At 36.6% G+C, this 18,523-nt stretch overlaps 1 protein-coding gene across 5 annotated transcripts in view; it reads left to right on the top strand.

The window, feature by feature from the left end:
- Positions 1-18,523, top strand: part of syt9 (synaptotagmin 9) — a 102,395-nt gene that overhangs the window by 41,497 nt on the left and 42,375 nt on the right. For 4 of the 5 annotated variants that reach the window (XR_506917.3, XM_016995606.2, XM_003224192.4 and 1 more), the window contains exons 2-3: positions 12,866-13,205; positions 16,024-16,570. Coding sequence is in view for 4 of the 5 variants with exons in the window: in XM_016995606.2 (XP_016851095.1) it covers positions 12,866-13,205; positions 16,024-16,570 (887 nt within the window). In the remaining variant the exon portion in view is untranslated. Of the gene's footprint in view, positions 1-11,891; positions 11,999-12,865; positions 13,206-16,023; positions 16,571-18,523 lie in introns of all 5 variants that reach the window. The other variant, XM_016995607.2, reaches the window with a different exon arrangement.

Below are 18,523 nucleotides of genomic sequence, written 5' to 3'. Positions count from 1 at the left end.
GATCTGAATACTCATCCCTAAACTGTGAATCCCTGGATTCTGTAGGATGGAAATCTGGTAATTAAAATGGAATTACAGGGATATAATGGTGTGGTGTAAAGGGACCCCAAATTCTCATACAGCTTTTTACAGCAGTCCTAGCCAATGTAGCCATTTACGGGCATTGGAGGGCACACAATTCTCATTTCAACAAAATTAATTAATTCATTGTCTGACACTGAACTGATGTAACTATAGACATATCCTGCTCTAAGTGATTTGTGTAGTAGAGGAACTGCTTTTAGAATTCAGTTTTATCCTCTGTTGATCACAAGTAGATTATGTTTATAAGCATTTAGTTAAGACTTGTAAATAATAATCCTGAGAGGTTTCATAGGTCTGCTTACTCAAAATCTTTATCTCATTCCCAAACCTGTTTGTCCTTTATTTCTTGCCACCACTACCCTATCCTAGCTTTGTATATCTGTGAGTGACAGGGAGAACAGTATCAAACATCAGTTTCCAATACAGAATAATAATTTGAGATGGTGTTGCCTGCATGTCATCTGACACATAATGTTGTTCTTGCCAGTAGCTGGAATAGGTACCATGGATACATCAGTAGCACCAGGATAATAGGAGAGTCCCTTGGATGGATGTAATAGCAGCTGTGTTTGCCTTTTTCTTTTTGGCAAAGAAGCAGTTATGCACTTATGTAGCACAAGCTAACAGGCAAAAGATTATGAACTAGGCTGCCTATTTGCAGTGCAGACACTGAAATAAAATCAACCAAGAAAGGCTGAGAGGGTGTTGCTTGCAAAGTATCAGATGTTCAGAAATCTTTCCTTGTAAACAAAGTGTAAATCGATAATGCTGTTGATGGCTCACAAGAAACCAACAGCATTTACTTTAAGTGCTAATAAATCAAAGCAAAACAAAGATTTGTCACAGTGCTCTACCAGAAAGCTCAGACGTGTAGGTAAAAGCTTGACGGTTTTTCTAGAAGGCTCATATAAATGGACCGAGCTTCATTTGTGAATGTCCCTTGGGGTAACTGCTGAAAGACAGCATTACTCACTTGTGAGTGAACACGTTTCTTTATTCACTGCATTTCTTCTAAATATTTCTGAAAACTTAGAACATAGAGTTCCTTTGAGGTTTCTTGGTACAGTGAAGCAAAGCTCTATAATTGTGTTAAAGATTTTGTTTGCAACAAACCAAAAATAATCATTGTGCTGCACTTTGAGAGGGCAATATTGCTCTTTTCAATTGCATTAGCTGGTAATTTGTAGGAATACTTCCTGGACTTGTCCTTCCTGATTTATGATGTGGGTTTATCCAGTCTCCAGGTTGAACACAGCCTCCATTTTTTATTCCATTATCATGTACCTACGTACATCTAAATTAATCATCTTATTGTTGTTCATTAGATTTTTATCCTGTTATTTTCCTTGGCGCAGAGCACAGTAATAAACAAATAATCCATCTGTTGCAACACACACACACACACTGTACATTTTTAAAGTTACTGCAAGTTTAACATTTATAAAACAGTGCTCCTTTGGGGTAAAATTCAACCAAAAAAGCTGTTGTAACTTTCCCTGCCATTTCCTGCCCTAGCCTGCAACAGATTGCAAACATATACACACAGAGAAATTAAAAAGTTTGAATATAAAATTTCACCTCTCCTCTAATATTTCAAATTGTTGCTATTGACCAACAGATTTATGAATCACAGCTGTCCATGAAGAACTAGTCCTAGAACTTAATAGAATAGATGAGATTTTCATGCTATGTTTCGCAGTATCAAAATCTCCGCAGCATTATTTCTTCGTGTTCTGGCCTCCATGCCTCTAATTGCCTGCCTCTTATTTCTGATAATTGCAGCTGGTAAGTATATGTCAGGGAGCTTTGTGGAGGAGGCAACAACTCTGTCAATCTTGTGACATGGGTCTTGTTCCTGCTCAGCCATGCTGTGGTTTGCTGCACACATATATACATACACCAAGAGTTAATTGGTTGCAGCAACTGGCTTCTGGGGATGAGGTTTTGAAGCCATACTTGGTCCAATATGACCTCTTCATCCATGAACTTGATATCCATGGCTTCACTTATTTATGCTCTGCAAAATATCCCCACATTGCCAAAGTGTTTGTTGTCCTCTTCTTCCAGTGTGATTATTTGGTAGGCTTATGATATGTATAAGGTTCACTATAATCCATGATTTCAGGTATCCTTATGAGGTCTTGGGATGTATTCCCCATAGATATGGGAATTGTGCTATATTGACTTCTTCTCTCCCTATTCTTGGGACATAAAAAGGATGTGGCTCAGGACTCAGATCTGGTAGCCATGAAAGGGTAACCATAGTCCTCAATAGCTGCTTTTTCAGGCTGGCTCTTTCTTTCTTTCTTTCTTTCTTTCGGCAATGATCATATGGTGTATCCCTGTGGGAACTCATTGGCTTACATTTTTGCTGTAAAAAGTTTTGTGCTGAATTTAATTGGATATCTGTTTCAAAAACAACACAAGAGGTTAGGTGTTTTTTCGCCCATTGGCTTTAGGGGAGTTGCCCTGATTGCAGACAGTCATTTTTGTCTTGTTATAGTTTTCATCATCTAGCTGTTACAGAAGTCAGCAACAGATATCCACCCCCCTCAACAATGGAATTAGATTATTGTCCGGAGAATGTCAATTCATGTGTGAGAAGTATTTTAATGGGGTTTTTTTAAAAAAAAATAATAAACCTCATATAATTGATTTGATTTCAGATTGTTCATCTCTGCTGGTAATGCTTGCTAAACTTTCCCAGTGCTTACAGGAAGCTCCCTTGTGGATTCTGTCTCTTACAATCTCAATCTCCTTCAGAGTCTTGGTACTTAGCATCGATTGCTTTGGCTTTATATGACATTCTCAGATGCAGAATCTAATTAAGTATTCATAAATATTGGCTTTCTCCATGAATTTTGCATTTTGAATAGGATTCAGTTCTTACCATCTTTTGGGTAATAATACAATGTGGTCTGTATGAAATTTGTGAACATGCAACTTAAGAATTTGATATTTCATAATTCATCTGTAAATTATGAATTATACCTCATCTTTACCATTGAACACATTTTTATTCTTTTAATTTTTTACATTTAAAAAGTCCAGTTTTGGAAAACAATTTAGGTATTTATTTTTGTTTATAGTAAAGCACTTCTAGATTTCTTTTTTCACCATGGAAGTTTGACTTGACTAATGTCAAAAATTGAGACTGAAAGCCAGATTATAATTTGGACTGTCATTAAGAAAATTGATTGGCTAATGAAATAAAAAAAATCCAGAGTAACCTAGGTATCTTTGTAAAAGCAGGGGTTCTTCTATTGAAAGTGGAGGAACTCCCATGCACCTACATTTGTACAACATGGACTGAATCGTTTAACCTGTTCTTAAAAGGTCCCAGTTTCTCTGCCCTGCTCCCACATTATTGTTTTGTCTTCAGCTTATTTCCATTGTTGTAAAAAGAATTCAAGTTCAAAAGTAGTTTAAGGGAGAAGAGGACAGGAGAGCATGGAGTCTTGCCTTTCCCAGTACACTCAGGCAAAAGCAAGCTACTGCGACATCTCCAGCTTGTGTGTTATTCCTCATTAATAACTTTTGCCAGCTTGACTACTTTCACAAAACCACTGTGTGAATAAAAAGCCCACTATTTTTTTACTTGACAGAACACCTCTCTTGGATCTCTAGGTTCTGCAGAGTGACTCTATGGTCAACTTCCATCTTGGATCAACTGCCCAATTGAACTGAAAGGCCTAGAGATTTTTACATGGAACCTTCTTCTAAGCAGTGTACATGCTCAGATTAAATAGATCTGTAAAGGCCTCTGAATGTTTGAAATATCCCCAAGATAAATAAACAGCAATTTTGTGGAAAATCTGATCCTCTTTACATAGTGTGTTATTTTGAAATCCACACATTTTGGCTTGGCCTATTAGCAGGAGTATTGAGCTTGCTTAACTCCTAAAGTCAGCAGCACAACATGAAAAACCTTTTATGAGCTCTCTGACCCTGAGGAGAATTTCTTGTGTAGTACCAAGCAGATACTCACCCTGGGTGAACTGACAAGTAGAATGGTTGGGTTCTGAATAATACAGTATATGTGGATAGTGCCAATTGTGTGAAAGAATGAAAGAATGCCAACCTTTGCAAATACCAAAGATAGACATGTACAGTTGTAAAGTACAGAATGCCAATATGCATCAATTTGTATTAGAACATAATATCTGTTAAGGAGACTGTGATCCCTTTTGATTTCATCTTTTGTAACTCAGCGATGATTTGTGCTTGGAGCAAGATAATTGTTAACTTTGTGAATAGAGTATCCTTCTGTTTGAGAAGAGAGTTTGCAGTATATAATAGTATCCTGGAAATATCTAGTATGATATTATAGACATTGCAGTTCATTTCTAGAGATGGCTAGAGATGTCTACCTTGTAATGTTCTGGGATATTTTCCTTGGAGGAAAACATAGATTCTTTATATCTCCAAAGTGGGGTGGGAAAATCGTCACTGTAAGGATTGTGAATCCCATGAGCCCTAGGCACTGTAGCCAGTGGTGAGTGATTCAACCAGAGGAACCACAAATTACTAACTTCTGCTATTCTGGATGAGGGCACAACCATAGGCTATATAGATCCTATTTGTGCTTATGCAGTTTGTCCTGCACCACAATCTATGAAGTGAGAATTGAAACTGGCTAGAGATGTAAAATTTCTAGAAATATTGAAATCATGAGAGGAAAACCCAAAGGATTTTTCCAGGTTTAAAAACAAACAGAAATATTCAGTAAAATGGGAAAATGCAATATTAGCATCATTTGCAGCTTGGAAGTAACTGTAGCCTTCTGTGTCATTGTCTTTGTCTACTTTTAGTTTCTATCCTACCTCTTCCCCAAGATTGGAACTCTTAGTAGCTTACAAATTAAAACGATAGTTAAAAATAATAAAATATAGTTAAAGCATACAAAAATTAACTGTTAACAATATTAAAATATGGATTATTACTTTATTGCTTAAGGAACATAAAATCAATTATGTATAACCTGGCTTGGCATAAAAGTCTGATCTATTATAGCTGAAGTGAAAACAATTGAACACTAAATTGTAAGAACCTGAACTATAAGGAATCTCTTTGTTTTTACCAGTTTCGAAGGAGAAACCAACACAAAAACATTAATACAGAAGAAACAATCAACATGAGTAAAACAAAGGAAATTGTTTTGTTTCCTGTAGTTCTCCATGGTGCAATACTGAAATAAAGCAAGCATTCTCATAAAAAGAACTAAGAAAAGCAAACCAGTGGTGCAATACATAAATGTTGGTCTGTTATTTAGTTTGTTATTTTAGAAATAATGTGAGGACAGTAAATATATACCTTGTCTTAAATGTTTTTATTCATTCCAAAATATATTATTCCATAATCCATATTTTCAAAAAAAAAATCAGAAAAAGGTCTTCAGAGAAAATTGGGGTGATTTCTTTCTCTCTAAAATTGTTGTACTCATTTTCCAATCTTTCACATCTCTGCAGCTGACTCACCTTTTTAGTAATTTAAACAAACATTTTGTCATTTGTTGTGTATAGAAAATTTCCTCATATATGTGTACTGCTGCATGTGTTTAAATGGCAGGTTTCTTGCGTAATGATCAGAGTCATTTTATCACCAGAGGGGTGGGGAGATAAACTCAGTTGTTGGTTATAGGTAATTGAATTCATCCAAAACCAACATAATCTGCAACATAATCGTATAAGGTTTTTTTTGGGGGGGGGGGAATTGAAAGAAGTAAATCCTCATGCATACAAGAGCACCTGTTTAGGAACCATATGCTCCTTTAGTTAGTGGAACGTTTTCTATAAAAACAATATTCTAAAGAGGATATATGAATAAATAAGTTAGTTTATAAATAAGTAATGCCGAATATTCCCATTGTTCCAGTTCATGCCAAACTATCAAATTTATATTTTCTAACCCTAGTGAGGATTAAAGTTACCTTGCTGTTTTTATGCAAAAGTGGATAGATTTCAGAGGGCCCTTTCTGTTTTGGTGGTTTGGCACCATAAGCTCATTTTACATTTTCTGACTTTTGCATTTTTTCATGCTTCCAAAGGATAAAAGGTCTCTCTTTACAGAAATCCCTGTAGAGGCCTGTGCATGGTGTCTTTTCTTTTTAAGAATGCAGTACATTCCTGTAATATATTCAGTAACATTTGTAATGAAGCGTGATGAGAAGTGAACAGCAGGTGAGGAGAAATGCCAGGATAATGCTTGTTTGAGAAAAGAACAAACACATACATTGTGTTTGCTCTTTTTTCAAACAAACAATATCCTTCTAAATGCAAACTCAGTAATAAGCCAATGACCTGCAGGCACGTTGCTTGGTCATGAAAAAAGAAAAACTAAAGGTCATTCTTAGTTCTATGGAAAAAGAAGTTTAGTGTGGTTATACTACTAATCTTGTGATGTGAGCTTTCTGTATTTTAGAATGAAATTATCTAAATTCATAGTACTGTAGATCAACCTAGAAAAGTACTGATTGTCATGTTTATAAAACATGTCATTTTTTCTTAAATCCTTTAAAATTATTGCTATTATAGTTAAAGTTATGATAAAGTTATTATTAAAGAAAGTGCTTATTTTGGATAAGATTGAAGAACAATCTGAGGAAAGTTTGCATAAGTGTCCACTAGAGACCCATGACCAAAGGCATAGTGAAAAGTGTTGAGTAGCGTTAATGACTTTACCACACACAATTTCTATGCACTTAAGAAACTGCCACTGATGGTGCCCTTCACACAAAGCAAGCTTCAAATGTGGGGCAAGGTATCTTGCTGTTTCTAAAGTGTGGGGTTTTCCCACAATTCCTGAGTCTATTGGCAAGTGACTTATTCCTCCATTTCCCACATAGAGACATGTAAAAACACCCAATTTAACATATGATGGAAATCCCCCCTTGCCCATTTGTAAATACAATGATGACAGTCATTGTGGAAGGAGGAGTCGAGATGGGCAGTCTTGTTTTCTTTCTGCCACCATTACCGTTTTGGGACTGATGAGGTATAGCAAACAGGATATTCAAAACATTCAGGAGAAAATAGCAAGCATGCAAATCTTGCATTTCATGTCTCTTAGCAAGCTCCCTAATTCAGCTCCCTCTTCCTATGTCAGGTCATAAAAGTCCTTTTGAACTCTTGCCTGGAATTCCTGCTGTGCTGCTTTTGTCTATCAAAAGGACAGCAGAGAGAGATTTAAGAGAACTAAAGCTTCATTTCCCCCCTCCCTCCTGTAAGAACCCAAGAAAAAACCGTCTTCTTTCCTCATGGTCTCTGTGAATGCACACATATGGAGAATGACTATGAGAAGTGATGCCCATTTTTTAAAAAGTGAAAAACAATTTAATGGCTCTCATTTAACAAAGAGAAGCCAAACCTATCCTCTTCTCAAAATATCTGTTAGATTTTATACTGCCCCTCCATCTTACTTGAAAGAATCACTATAAAAATGTTTATGGGGGTATGATTTTGAGAATATCACTATAAAGAATCTTTGTATTTCAGCTTTTCCTCTTCTCCTTCCCTTTGTTGTGTTGCAGTTCTATAGATTTCTAAGTTCTCTCAACCTTTAAATATATTTTTGAACATCTCTTTCATTTGTGACTCTTAATTGCCCCCTTTCCTTCTGTTTTGCATTTCTTCCTTTGGGAACAACAAAGAAAATGACAAGAGACCATGTTTCTAAAATGTAGTTTCTGAAAACTTAGCGGCCTTTAAACCATCCCTTTTAGTCTATGGGGACAAAAAGCTTTCTACTTTATATTCATTTTTAACCTCTCAGGACTCCCAACACTGTCAGACCTTAAAATGAAAGAAAAAAGTTTTTGAATTCCACTCAGATTTGAAATGATGATTAAAAAGAAATTCTCAGCAGATTAAAAAATGTTTTCTTCCAGTAATGGCATATGACTTGGAACAACTGAAAACTCTGCAAACACCATCGCATTTACAACCGCCTGGATCTGCAAACACCGCTCAAGAACCCCAAAAATAGTTATGGTTGTTGATTTGAGGCATTATAATTCACAACAGTTGTGCTGACCTTAATAGAACTTCATGAAAATCAGAAGGAGAAACAATAGTTGATAAGCAGTCTCATTCACCATCTTAGACTACTTGTAGGGTACAAGGTGTGATGTTGTCATCTTGTTTCCTGATCTATGGGAGAAAGTATAAAGGTTATTTTAGGATGTAAGCAAGCTAGTGATACAATCTCTCAGAATTAAAGCATACTGTGGGACTAATTCACCAGTTTATACAGCAGTAGACTGCTGGTGGACCAAAAAGACTTCACTTGCCTATTGCCTTAAGAAAATATATTCCCTTTAACTTGAGATAAGCAGAAGGCCCAGTGTTGTTCTCAAGTCTTTCTTCTGTCAAAAACCTTGTTGGAATAAGTGCTCAAAGGAACACACCTTTCACCTGAAGCAGTGTCATTCAACAGCAGTGTAACCGTGTGTAAAACCTGCATGGCAGGGACCCTTTCACACTGCACAATTACAGACTTATGACTCCACTTAAATGACATGGCTGCATGCTGTCTTCAAAGCTGGACAACAGTCTTTCCAGTTATTGAGGTGTTGATACCCTCCTGTAATTCTTAGAAAATGAAACACGTTTAAAGGATGGGCAGTTTGTATCTTGAGTATTGACATTGGCTTAAAACTGCTTTGTTCTTGTGTGTATTGTTCGTGTATCTGAGCAGTGAAGGTTTGTTGTTTTTTTTACAAGAATCCAGGTTGAGAAATAACAGTATAACAATCTATATATATAAAAGAGTGATGGCATCACGGCGATTCACAAAACAACAAAAGTACAGCCCCCCCAACCTCAAAATTTGACAACACAACCCATCATCCACGCCTCAAGGTTGATACAACAAAAAGAAAAGAAAAATAAAGTCCTAATTAGAGGGAGAGCAATAACTTTTTTTATCCAATTGCTGCCAGTTTAGAGGGTTAATCTCTGCCCACTTGGTTGCCTAGCAACCAAGGGACAGCCAGGTTTCAGTTAGGGGACAGGCAGATTTAGGCCTCACTTAGACTTCTTCCACAGATTATCTAATTTGCACTGGATTATATGGCAGTGTAGACTCAAGGCCCTTCCACACAGCTATATAACCCATTTATAATCTTATATTATCTGCTTTGCACTGGATTATCTTGACTCCACACTACCATATAATCCACTTCAGTGTGCATTTTATACAGCTGTGAAGAAGGAGCCTCATATAATCCAGTTCTGAGCAGACGATATAAGATTAGAAATATACAGTAGAGTCTCACTTATCCAACGTAAACAGGCTGGCAGGATAAGTGAATATGTTGAATAATAAGAAGGGATTCAGGAAAAGCCAATTAAACATCAAATTAGGTAATCGTTATACAAATTAAGCACCAAAACATCATATTATACAACAAATTTGACAGAAAAAGTAGTTCCATGCACAGTAATGCTATGTAGTATTTACAGTAGAGCCTCACTTATCCAACACTCGCTTATCCAACGTTCTGGATTATCCAACACATTTTTGTAGTCAATGCTTTCAATATATCGTGATGTTTTGGTGCTAAATTCATAAATACAGTAATTACTATATAGCATTACTGTGTACTGAACTACTTTTTCTGACAAATTTGTTGTCTAACATGATGTTTTGGTGCTTAATTTGTAAAATCATAACTTAATTTGATGTTTAATAGGGTTATCCTTAATTCCTCATTATCCAACATATTCGCTTATCCAATATTCTGCCAGCCCGTTTATGTTGGATAAGTGAGACTCTACTGTACTGTATTTACAAATTTACCACTGAAATATCACAATGAATTTAAAACACTGACTACAAAAACATTGATTATGAAAAGGCAGACTGCGTTGGATAATCCAGAACATTGTATAAGTGAATGTTGGATAAGTGAGATTCTACTTTAATATGAAATAATTACTGGGATAGAATAATGCAGAACAATATAATCTCTAAAACCAGGACAGTAAATAAACAGGGGAATTCCACACAGGAAACAATCAGGGCCAGCTAACACCTCCCAACAAAGTATTCCCATCATCAAAGTCTGGAAAATCCTCTGTTTTCTCAGGGCCACAGACAGTAGAAGCACATAAAATATCGCAAACAACACCACTCTGAAAACAAGGGAATTCCAGACAGGAAACAATCAGGGCCAGCTAACACCTCCCAACAAAAAATTCACTCAGGGAGGAAACAGCCAGGCTTTAAAGCTGCAAGGCCATTACATCCTAATCATTTTTCCTAATTGCAGCATTCATACTTGCCTCCAACAAACAAAAAAAACCATTCAGAAATATTGTATATTCACAACCTTTAGGAAATAATATCCCCTGATGGCGCAGCGTGTTAAAGCGCTGAGCTGCTGAACTTCTGGACTGAAAGGCCAGAGGTTTGAATTGGGGGAGCGGAGAGAGCCCCAGCTTCTGCCAACCCAGAAGTTCGAAAACATGCAAATGTGAGTGCATCAATAGGTACTGCTCCGGCAGGAAGGTAACGCCGCTCCATGTAGTCATCCCACATGACCTTGGAGGAGTCTACGGACAACGCCGGCTCTTCGGCTTAGAAATGGAGATGAGTACCAACCCCCAGAGTCAGACATGACTGGACTTAATGTCTGGGGAAAACCTTGACCCTTGACCTTAACTACCACCAATTCCTCAATACTTTATTTCCCAGACCACCAGACTTCGCCACAGCAACGCGTGGCCGGGCACAGCTAGTAACATATATTAATGCCTAAATAAGTACAGGAAAGTGAAAATACACCAGAGAAATTGATTAATTCTGTTGTGAAATTACAAGTACAATACAAGTGATATGAAGATGTCTTCATCAGATGCCAGTCTGTTAATAATAGAAAGAGCAGTCCTTTGAATAGGCACCTGGGTTTTTGTCCATTGAGTCTATTCGGGGATTTACCTGGTGTGAATCAAGTATGTGACATGCAAAAGGATGGCTCGGAAAGCACTGCTTTGCTGGCAATAACATTTACTTGTATACATTGGAAAGATAAACTACCTTATTTCATTCATCAGTTTGTCTTCTCCTAAAACAGGAGTGGGAAACTGCAAAGAGAACTTTTTCTCTCTACCTAAGACTGCCAAATGGGCCATGACAACACATTTCATGATATCATATCACTTCTGACCACCGTTTTTGCCAATTAGTTGGCATTCTTTTTGTTTGTTTTAAATCAAAGGGCACTAGAGAAGCAAACTGCTGCCTTTTTAGGTGGATTTTGGAGATTTGATGTAGTTCGGGCAAAAGAAAATTCAAAATAAGCTTGGATTTTTTTTAAAAAAAATTGAGGATCTATTGACTTTGAGGGGCTTCTGGAAATTCTTGCTGTTTGCACAAAGACTCTATTTTACCCACCTAAAATTATATGTATAAAATAAATGGTTACATTGAGATGAAAATATTTAGGGCAATCCCCAATTGTTAATTTTGGCTAAGATAATTTTACTGAGTTGGTAATAATTGAATCATTCAAGACTTAAATCATTTATTTTGCTTTTATTAATTTGTTCTAATTTTGGCTAACAATTTATTTAAGTTGTATTCTTCTATGTTGTCCTGCCTATACCTTAGATTCAGAGGGGATCTGTATCATGCATGGAAAAATACATTAAGGATTTTAAAAAGAGGGCTTTTGGAATACTTTCCATTTTGGAATGTTTTCTAGAAGATGTTGACCATAGAGCATCCATATGAAAGAGAATCAGGATTATACCTGACTCCACACTTGATGCAGTTTCTGGATGTCAATGCAGATTTCCCTCTTGCAGATGTCCTACTTGACCCAAGGAGACATCTGGGTGAGCCACAATGTCAAGGGAAGGCCTTAGGCACCAACATCAGCAAAGGATCAGTATTTAGTGTATGACATGATTAGGTGAGTGTCACAGTACCTATTATTTAACACCACTTGATATTTTACCACATGGTTTTGTGTGGACCATATAGAATTCTCCCAAAAATTCCCAAGCATTTAGATAAGATGGCTAGGGCTTTTGGAAGTTGGAGGCCCAAACACCTGGAGGGCCACAGGTTGTACAGGCCTGAAATAGGGGTGGTCCAATTTGTCAGGCCTTACTATTGCTTATTTGTAAGCATTTCCCTAGTGTTTTAAAAAGAATTAAAAAGTAGGAAATACCAGAAAGGTTTCTCTGTACCTCCACTCAGGTTCACTGTTTTTGCATGTTTCTTTTTATTTAGAGCAGACATGTTAAAGAAAGTTTTCCAAATGCTTGAACTGCCATTTCCTTCAGTCTCTGTTGTTCCTCTCAGTAGCCTAGATATGTCAACTTGGATACAAGATAAGCACTATAAGGATTTTGTAAAAAGTAGTCCAAGCAATCAGTTCACTGAATTCTGATCACATGTTCTGTTAAAATGCATATTTTCCCATGGATTTTGAGAATATTTTGGTGTTGCAACATCCAGAGAAATATAAGATTAATCTATGCATTCATCTAGAAGCTGTGGATATCATAATTGTTTATATCAGTATTTACAAAGATCCAGTTCCTCTTGCACCCATAATAGTCTATCCTGTTATTTAGAATGGATAAACATAGACAATTGCTTCTTGAAAATCTGTTTCTTAAATTCTAAAATGGTTTTTTTTTTAAGTTAAGGATTACAAATTACAGTGATTGCTCTCCAGCAATACCTTGGAGAGAATGAAAGCTAGAATCTGTTTGTTTAATTGTGAACTTTTCTTTTAGTGTTAACATGTGTTTTCCCTTCTTCTTTTCAGATATCACAGTGAGTTTATTGTCCTTAGTTGTCACAGCATGTGGACTTGCTTTGTTTGGGGTATCTCTGTTTGTCTCCTGGAAACTTTGTTGGGTTCCTTGGCGAGAACGTGGCTTGTCTGGAATCAAGCTGGAGTCCATGAACTATACAGATACAGAAACCAATGACAACGAATACAGTGAGGATTACCTGGGGCAACCGGCTACCTACCCCGACTCTTCCATGAAGATTAGCCACACTTCCCCTGACATTCCATTGGACGCCAAGGCAGGGACCAAGGAGAACTGTGCACACAATGTTCGGATGCATCGACAAATCACAGAACCAACTCCCTCAGCTCGGTCAGTAGTTCTGATGTCTTATAATAAGGAAGAGGTTTTTTTGACCCTTCAACAGGCTCTGTGGTAATAATGAAATGCATAGGTGAAGCTTCAGGGACCCATTGCTTTACCAAATATAAAAGAGTCCTTAAGGTAGAGGAAGTACAAACAAAAAAAGCAAAGCAGAATTAGTGGAGGGAATAGCAAATTGGATGTGGAAGCAAGAAGCAATTGGTACAATGCTTCCCCTTCCATTAGTCATTTCCTTTAAGTCTGATAAAAAGACTACAATGAATAATAACTGGGGATTGCATGTGTTCCTTCAAACCAGCTGTCTGCTTATGGCAACCCCATGAATTCAAAGGATTTTCCTAGATAAGGAATACTTTGAGCCCTGTTTATAATTCAGACCAGGGAGGCTGGAAAACAATACAAATGGAAAAAAAAACAGGATGGCCAAGGAGGAAAAAGATATGTAGCCATCTGTGGTTAGAAATGAGTAATGGTACATTGAGAAAAAACTCTTTCTTTCCTCTGCTGAAGATTGGGGCCTGAGACTTTTTCAAGTACCTCTTTCTTTAGATTAGGAACCCAACTGGCCTTTGGCTCATTATGTTGGCCTCTGTATCATTGAGTCCCAGCACCATTTAGTTTCTTGTTTAACAGGCTTTTGCAGTTTGTACTGTTGTGGCAACTGGTCATTTTGGACCAAAGAAAGAGGACACATATACATAAAAAGCGAAGGGAATACAAATTTTAGTAATAAAGAAAGTACACATCACCCCACATTTCGCTGGGATACAAGGTTTTGGGTAAAATCAAAAAAATTAGGTACAATGTTGTTCACTCTTTGTCTCATATACAGTTTAGGCTGTAAATTAATATAAAGGTCTTACAGACAGATGTTCTCTTTAGGAAATCTATATAGGCTTCCTGGTCATTGGTCTTCTTTCATCATTCTTACTCATATGGAGAAAGCCTTATCTCAGAGAAAACAATGTTTTTAAAATAAGACTGTCAGGTAATGTTTACAAGTAATGGTTTGTCCAAGGGAACAGTGCCTGTTCAGAAGGAGTTCCACTTGAGAATAAAATGTGGGAACAGTGTAGATATATATATTTATTGAGTTTCAGGGTTGTTGTATGTCTTTCGGGCTGTGTGGCCATGTTCCAGAAGTATTCTCTCCTGACGTTTCGCCCACATCTATGGCAGGCATCCATAGATGTGGGTGAAACGTCAGGAGAGAATACTTCTGGAACATGGCCACACAGCCCGAAAGACATACAACAACCCTGTGATCCCAGCCATGAAAGCCTTCGACAACACATTTATTGAGTTTGTTTATTGTGTTATATGTTTACTGAGTCCCCCTGGGGGAGAAGAGCGGTATATAAAATAAATAAATAAATATTGCAATAGTAAAGAATGCCAGTCTGGGCAAAAAGCCAGAGCCTTCATGACTCTTTTTTGGTTAATGGTATGCATTGAGAGAGAGAGCAAAGTATCCTTGCATATAAGATAATTTAACTGCAAAAAATTAATGATGTGCCAGAAGGAAAACTGAAGAATAAAACAAGGGTTTCAAGTTACATCAGCAGCTTCATGTGGGTAGAAAATACACACACACACACACACACACACACATATATATATATATCCATCCTCCACATGTTTCTTACTGTTTTCTGAGCTAGACAAAATTGCCAGGTTGTTAAAGCTCTATAGTAAGTAACAGCAATTTAATCGTGCCAAGTATGTTCATTTGCACTTCTCTGTGCTTCAGTGGGTGCTTATATATCCCTGCAAAGAATTTAGAAAAAAAACAGAGCATGCTAATAAAACACTTATGAAAGATAGAAGAAGGAAGTGCTAGCTTTTAGCCACAGCTTTGATTGGGTGGGTGGCATGTGAAATTGCAGGAATAGAACCAGCTGAACAAAATTACATAAAGAGGAGCATATAAAAAGCAACGCTATGATAAAAAGTGCTTCGCTATATTAAATAATTAAATTAATCTAGTTCAGTGCATTCTTGCTGACACTGGCCAACCATGTCACAAGCAAGACAAAGGAAAGATAATTGTACCCTGTTGTTCACCCTAGCATCTTTTAACACCTATACCTATACCACCTATACAAATATAAAGTGTCCTCTTTTTTAAATTAAAAAAAACTAGCAATCATTTATAGATTTAACTTGCCAAATATTTGGCTCAACCTTTTCAAATCTAATAGCAGTATTATATCATGTGGCAATGGAACCTGATGGAGTTTCATTTTCTGTACAAGAACGCATCCACTTCCGTCACACCTACAATACTACATGGAGAACTATATTATTTTGTATCATCTCCTAAGCCTTTGTGAATAGGAAGAAATTTAGAATAAGATTTAAGGGCTGCCAGTTGATTTGGTGAATGCCACATATAGATAGGGCTGGGAAGAGAACACAGCAATGCCAGGGCAGAACAGGAGTGTCTCCGATAATGAAAATAAGTTATCCAAGGCCACCAACCTATTCTCAGTTGTGTGGTTTCAGTCTATCGAAATAGATTACTACTAGAATAGTAGTATTCAAGTAGCCACTTCAAAAAATAAGTTGTGAGATGGAAGTATGAGTTAAGGTACAACTCATGAGAGAGCCTTAAACAGTAGTCTGCTGACAGGGCCTGACAACAACAAAATATTTAAAACAATATAAGGATTTGTTATTTCTACTAGCAAAATCAAGTCTGTTGATTTATGTATATTGTTTTTGCTTTTATTTTTAACTTGCAGCTTGTTTTGTTACAGTTTCCTTAAATATCATTAATAAATACACTTTGTTGTTTTTATTTAAGGCACAATTCATTTCGAAGGCAGCTCAATCTCTCAAACCCAGATTTTAACATTCAGCAGATCCAAAAGCAGGACCAGCTGACAGGGCTTGGGCGGATCAAGCCAGAGTTATATAAACAAAGATCAGTCGACACAGACGATGGGCGGAGAAATAACAGCAAGTCTTGTGGGAAGCTCAACTTTATTGTGAAATATGATTGTGATTTGGAACAACTAATGGTGAAAATTCACAAAGCTGTGAACCTTCCAGCAAAGGACTTTTCTGGGACGTCAGATCCATATGTTAAGATCTACTTACTTCCAGATAGGAAAACAAAACACCAGACTAAAGTACATAGAAAGACCCTGAACCCAGTGTTTGATGAAGTTTTTTTATTTCCTGTTCCTTACAATGACTTGAATGCAAGAAAACTCCATTTTTCTGTATATGACTTCGACCGATTCTCCAGGCATGACTTGATTGGCCAGGTGATAGTGGATAATTTTTTAGAGTTATCAGACTTTCCCAGGGAGTGTAATATGTGGAAGGAGATTGAATATGTCACCAATGTAAGTATGGCTCCTTTTTATTTTGAGATTTTATTTTCTAACCTTACTTTTTCATATAGTCCACCTCTTTAGCAGCTACCAAAGTAACAATGAAGAAAATGTCCTCCTTAGTGAGATTGTTCTAAAAAAACAATTAACATTGAAAGCATTAATTATATAGAATTTACCATTTTTTTCTTTAGAAATGTGATGCTATCCTTTCATTCTACCCATACATTCTTTTTTCTAGTGATTTATAGTAATCATTCCAGATGATTGCCTACTCCTCAGAAAATTATCAGGATGCACTATTTTTTCTCCCAGAGATCTACGAATACCCAATACTTTCTGGAATTCATTCTAGAGATGGTAATGCCAGTTCCTTTGGTTCAACACCATAGTCTTCAGACTTGGCCAACACAGGATCTTTAGCTCATGAGGAACCTGTTACTTTATTTCCAGATTGATTTTACTGAGAGAGATCACATGTTTTGTTAACTATGAAGTTTTGCAAGCATAGTATGTTTGCAAACCTTTAATTTTTCACCCTATTTTTCATATGAAGTACAGAATATCCCTTGTTTGAAATGCTTCAGGCCAGAACCATTTTGGATTTTTAAAATTTATTTATTTATTTATTATTGGGATATTCACATATACATCATGAGACGTCTTGGAGATGGGACCCAAGTCTTAACACAAAATTATTTTCTGTTTTATATACATGTCTTATACACATAACCTGAAAGTAATTTTATGCACAGTATTTTAAATAGCTTCATGCATGACACAAAGTTTGTATATGTCGAGCCATCAGAAAGCAAAGAAAGATGTTACTATCTCAACCACACATATAGACAATTTTGGCATTTTTACAGCTTCCATCATTCCTGACCATTGGTCATGCTTGATTGCAGCTAATGGGGATAGAAATCTAGTAATACTTACAGGGCCACAAGTTGTTCACTTTTTCCATAAGCATTAATATTCTTAACAGGTGGACTTTGAGAACTTTAAGGAGAGGAATAGCTCATCAGCTGTACCAACAAAGCAAAACTAGTTTGTTGCTTGTGAAAATTATAGTCTTGGATACTACTGTGTTCATCTCATGGGTTCCTAAAACAAGAAAGAATTTGCTTCAAGCAACTGTAATCTTGTTGAGTCCACAGATTTTTATCCAAGCACCTTTTAAGGCTAACAGTGGGGCAAACACATTAAATTGCACACCGAGCAGCATACCTGCAGGTTCCAAATATGTTCATGGTTATTTTTTAAGACAGAATTGGTTTGACTTTGATAGTGCCTTTGATGTATTATGTTGAATTTAGTTCATTCAAATTGAACAAGAAATTCTGAGTTCTCCTTTGGCTATGGGATTTTAAAAAATTGGGTAAGCGATTCTCAGTAGGTACCTTAACCTAATTAGACAGCGTGTTGGTTTATAGATAAGAAATTCAGAAAAATGAAGTTTTTCAACATGCTGCTTAGAAAAGAATATTTTCCATTTTCTGTTTCTGGAACCAGCAACATAATTTCAGTATTTTGTATTTTTCCTCTCTTTCTCTCTTGTTTGTCTTTCAAACACAGTTAATTCAGTTTTGATTCCTTCTGTAGCACACATTAGAGCAGTATAAAACTCATTCATGTATTTGGATTTTTGCCAGGGTTCATTAATTTTTTGAAAGAACTAAGAGAAAAAAACAGAACCAAGATGCAGTACAGAACAGAAAATGCACATGTTTTCACAGTGTTCCATATTTTTTTTACACTTCAAAGAGAAATCTATTTTATGTATCCTATGGAATTTGGGGAGGTGGTTAGTAAGTGGACAAGAAACTGGAAGGCACATACACACACTTTGCTATGGCGAGGTCCTAGAGCAGTGATTCTCAACCTGTGGGTCCCCAGAGGTTTTGGTCTTCAACTCCCAGAAATCCTAACAGCTGGTAAACTGGCTGGAATTTCTGAGAATTG

This window comes from Anolis carolinensis, chromosome 1 (assembly GCF_035594765.1).
Source record: "Anolis carolinensis isolate JA03-04 chromosome 1, rAnoCar3.1.pri, whole genome shotgun sequence".
In the NCBI taxonomy this organism is placed as follows: Eukaryota; Metazoa; Chordata; class Lepidosauria; order Squamata; family Dactyloidae; genus Anolis; species Anolis carolinensis.
The sequence above is the reverse complement of the archived record's forward strand: the minus strand, read 5'-3'. Positions and strand labels throughout refer to the sequence as shown.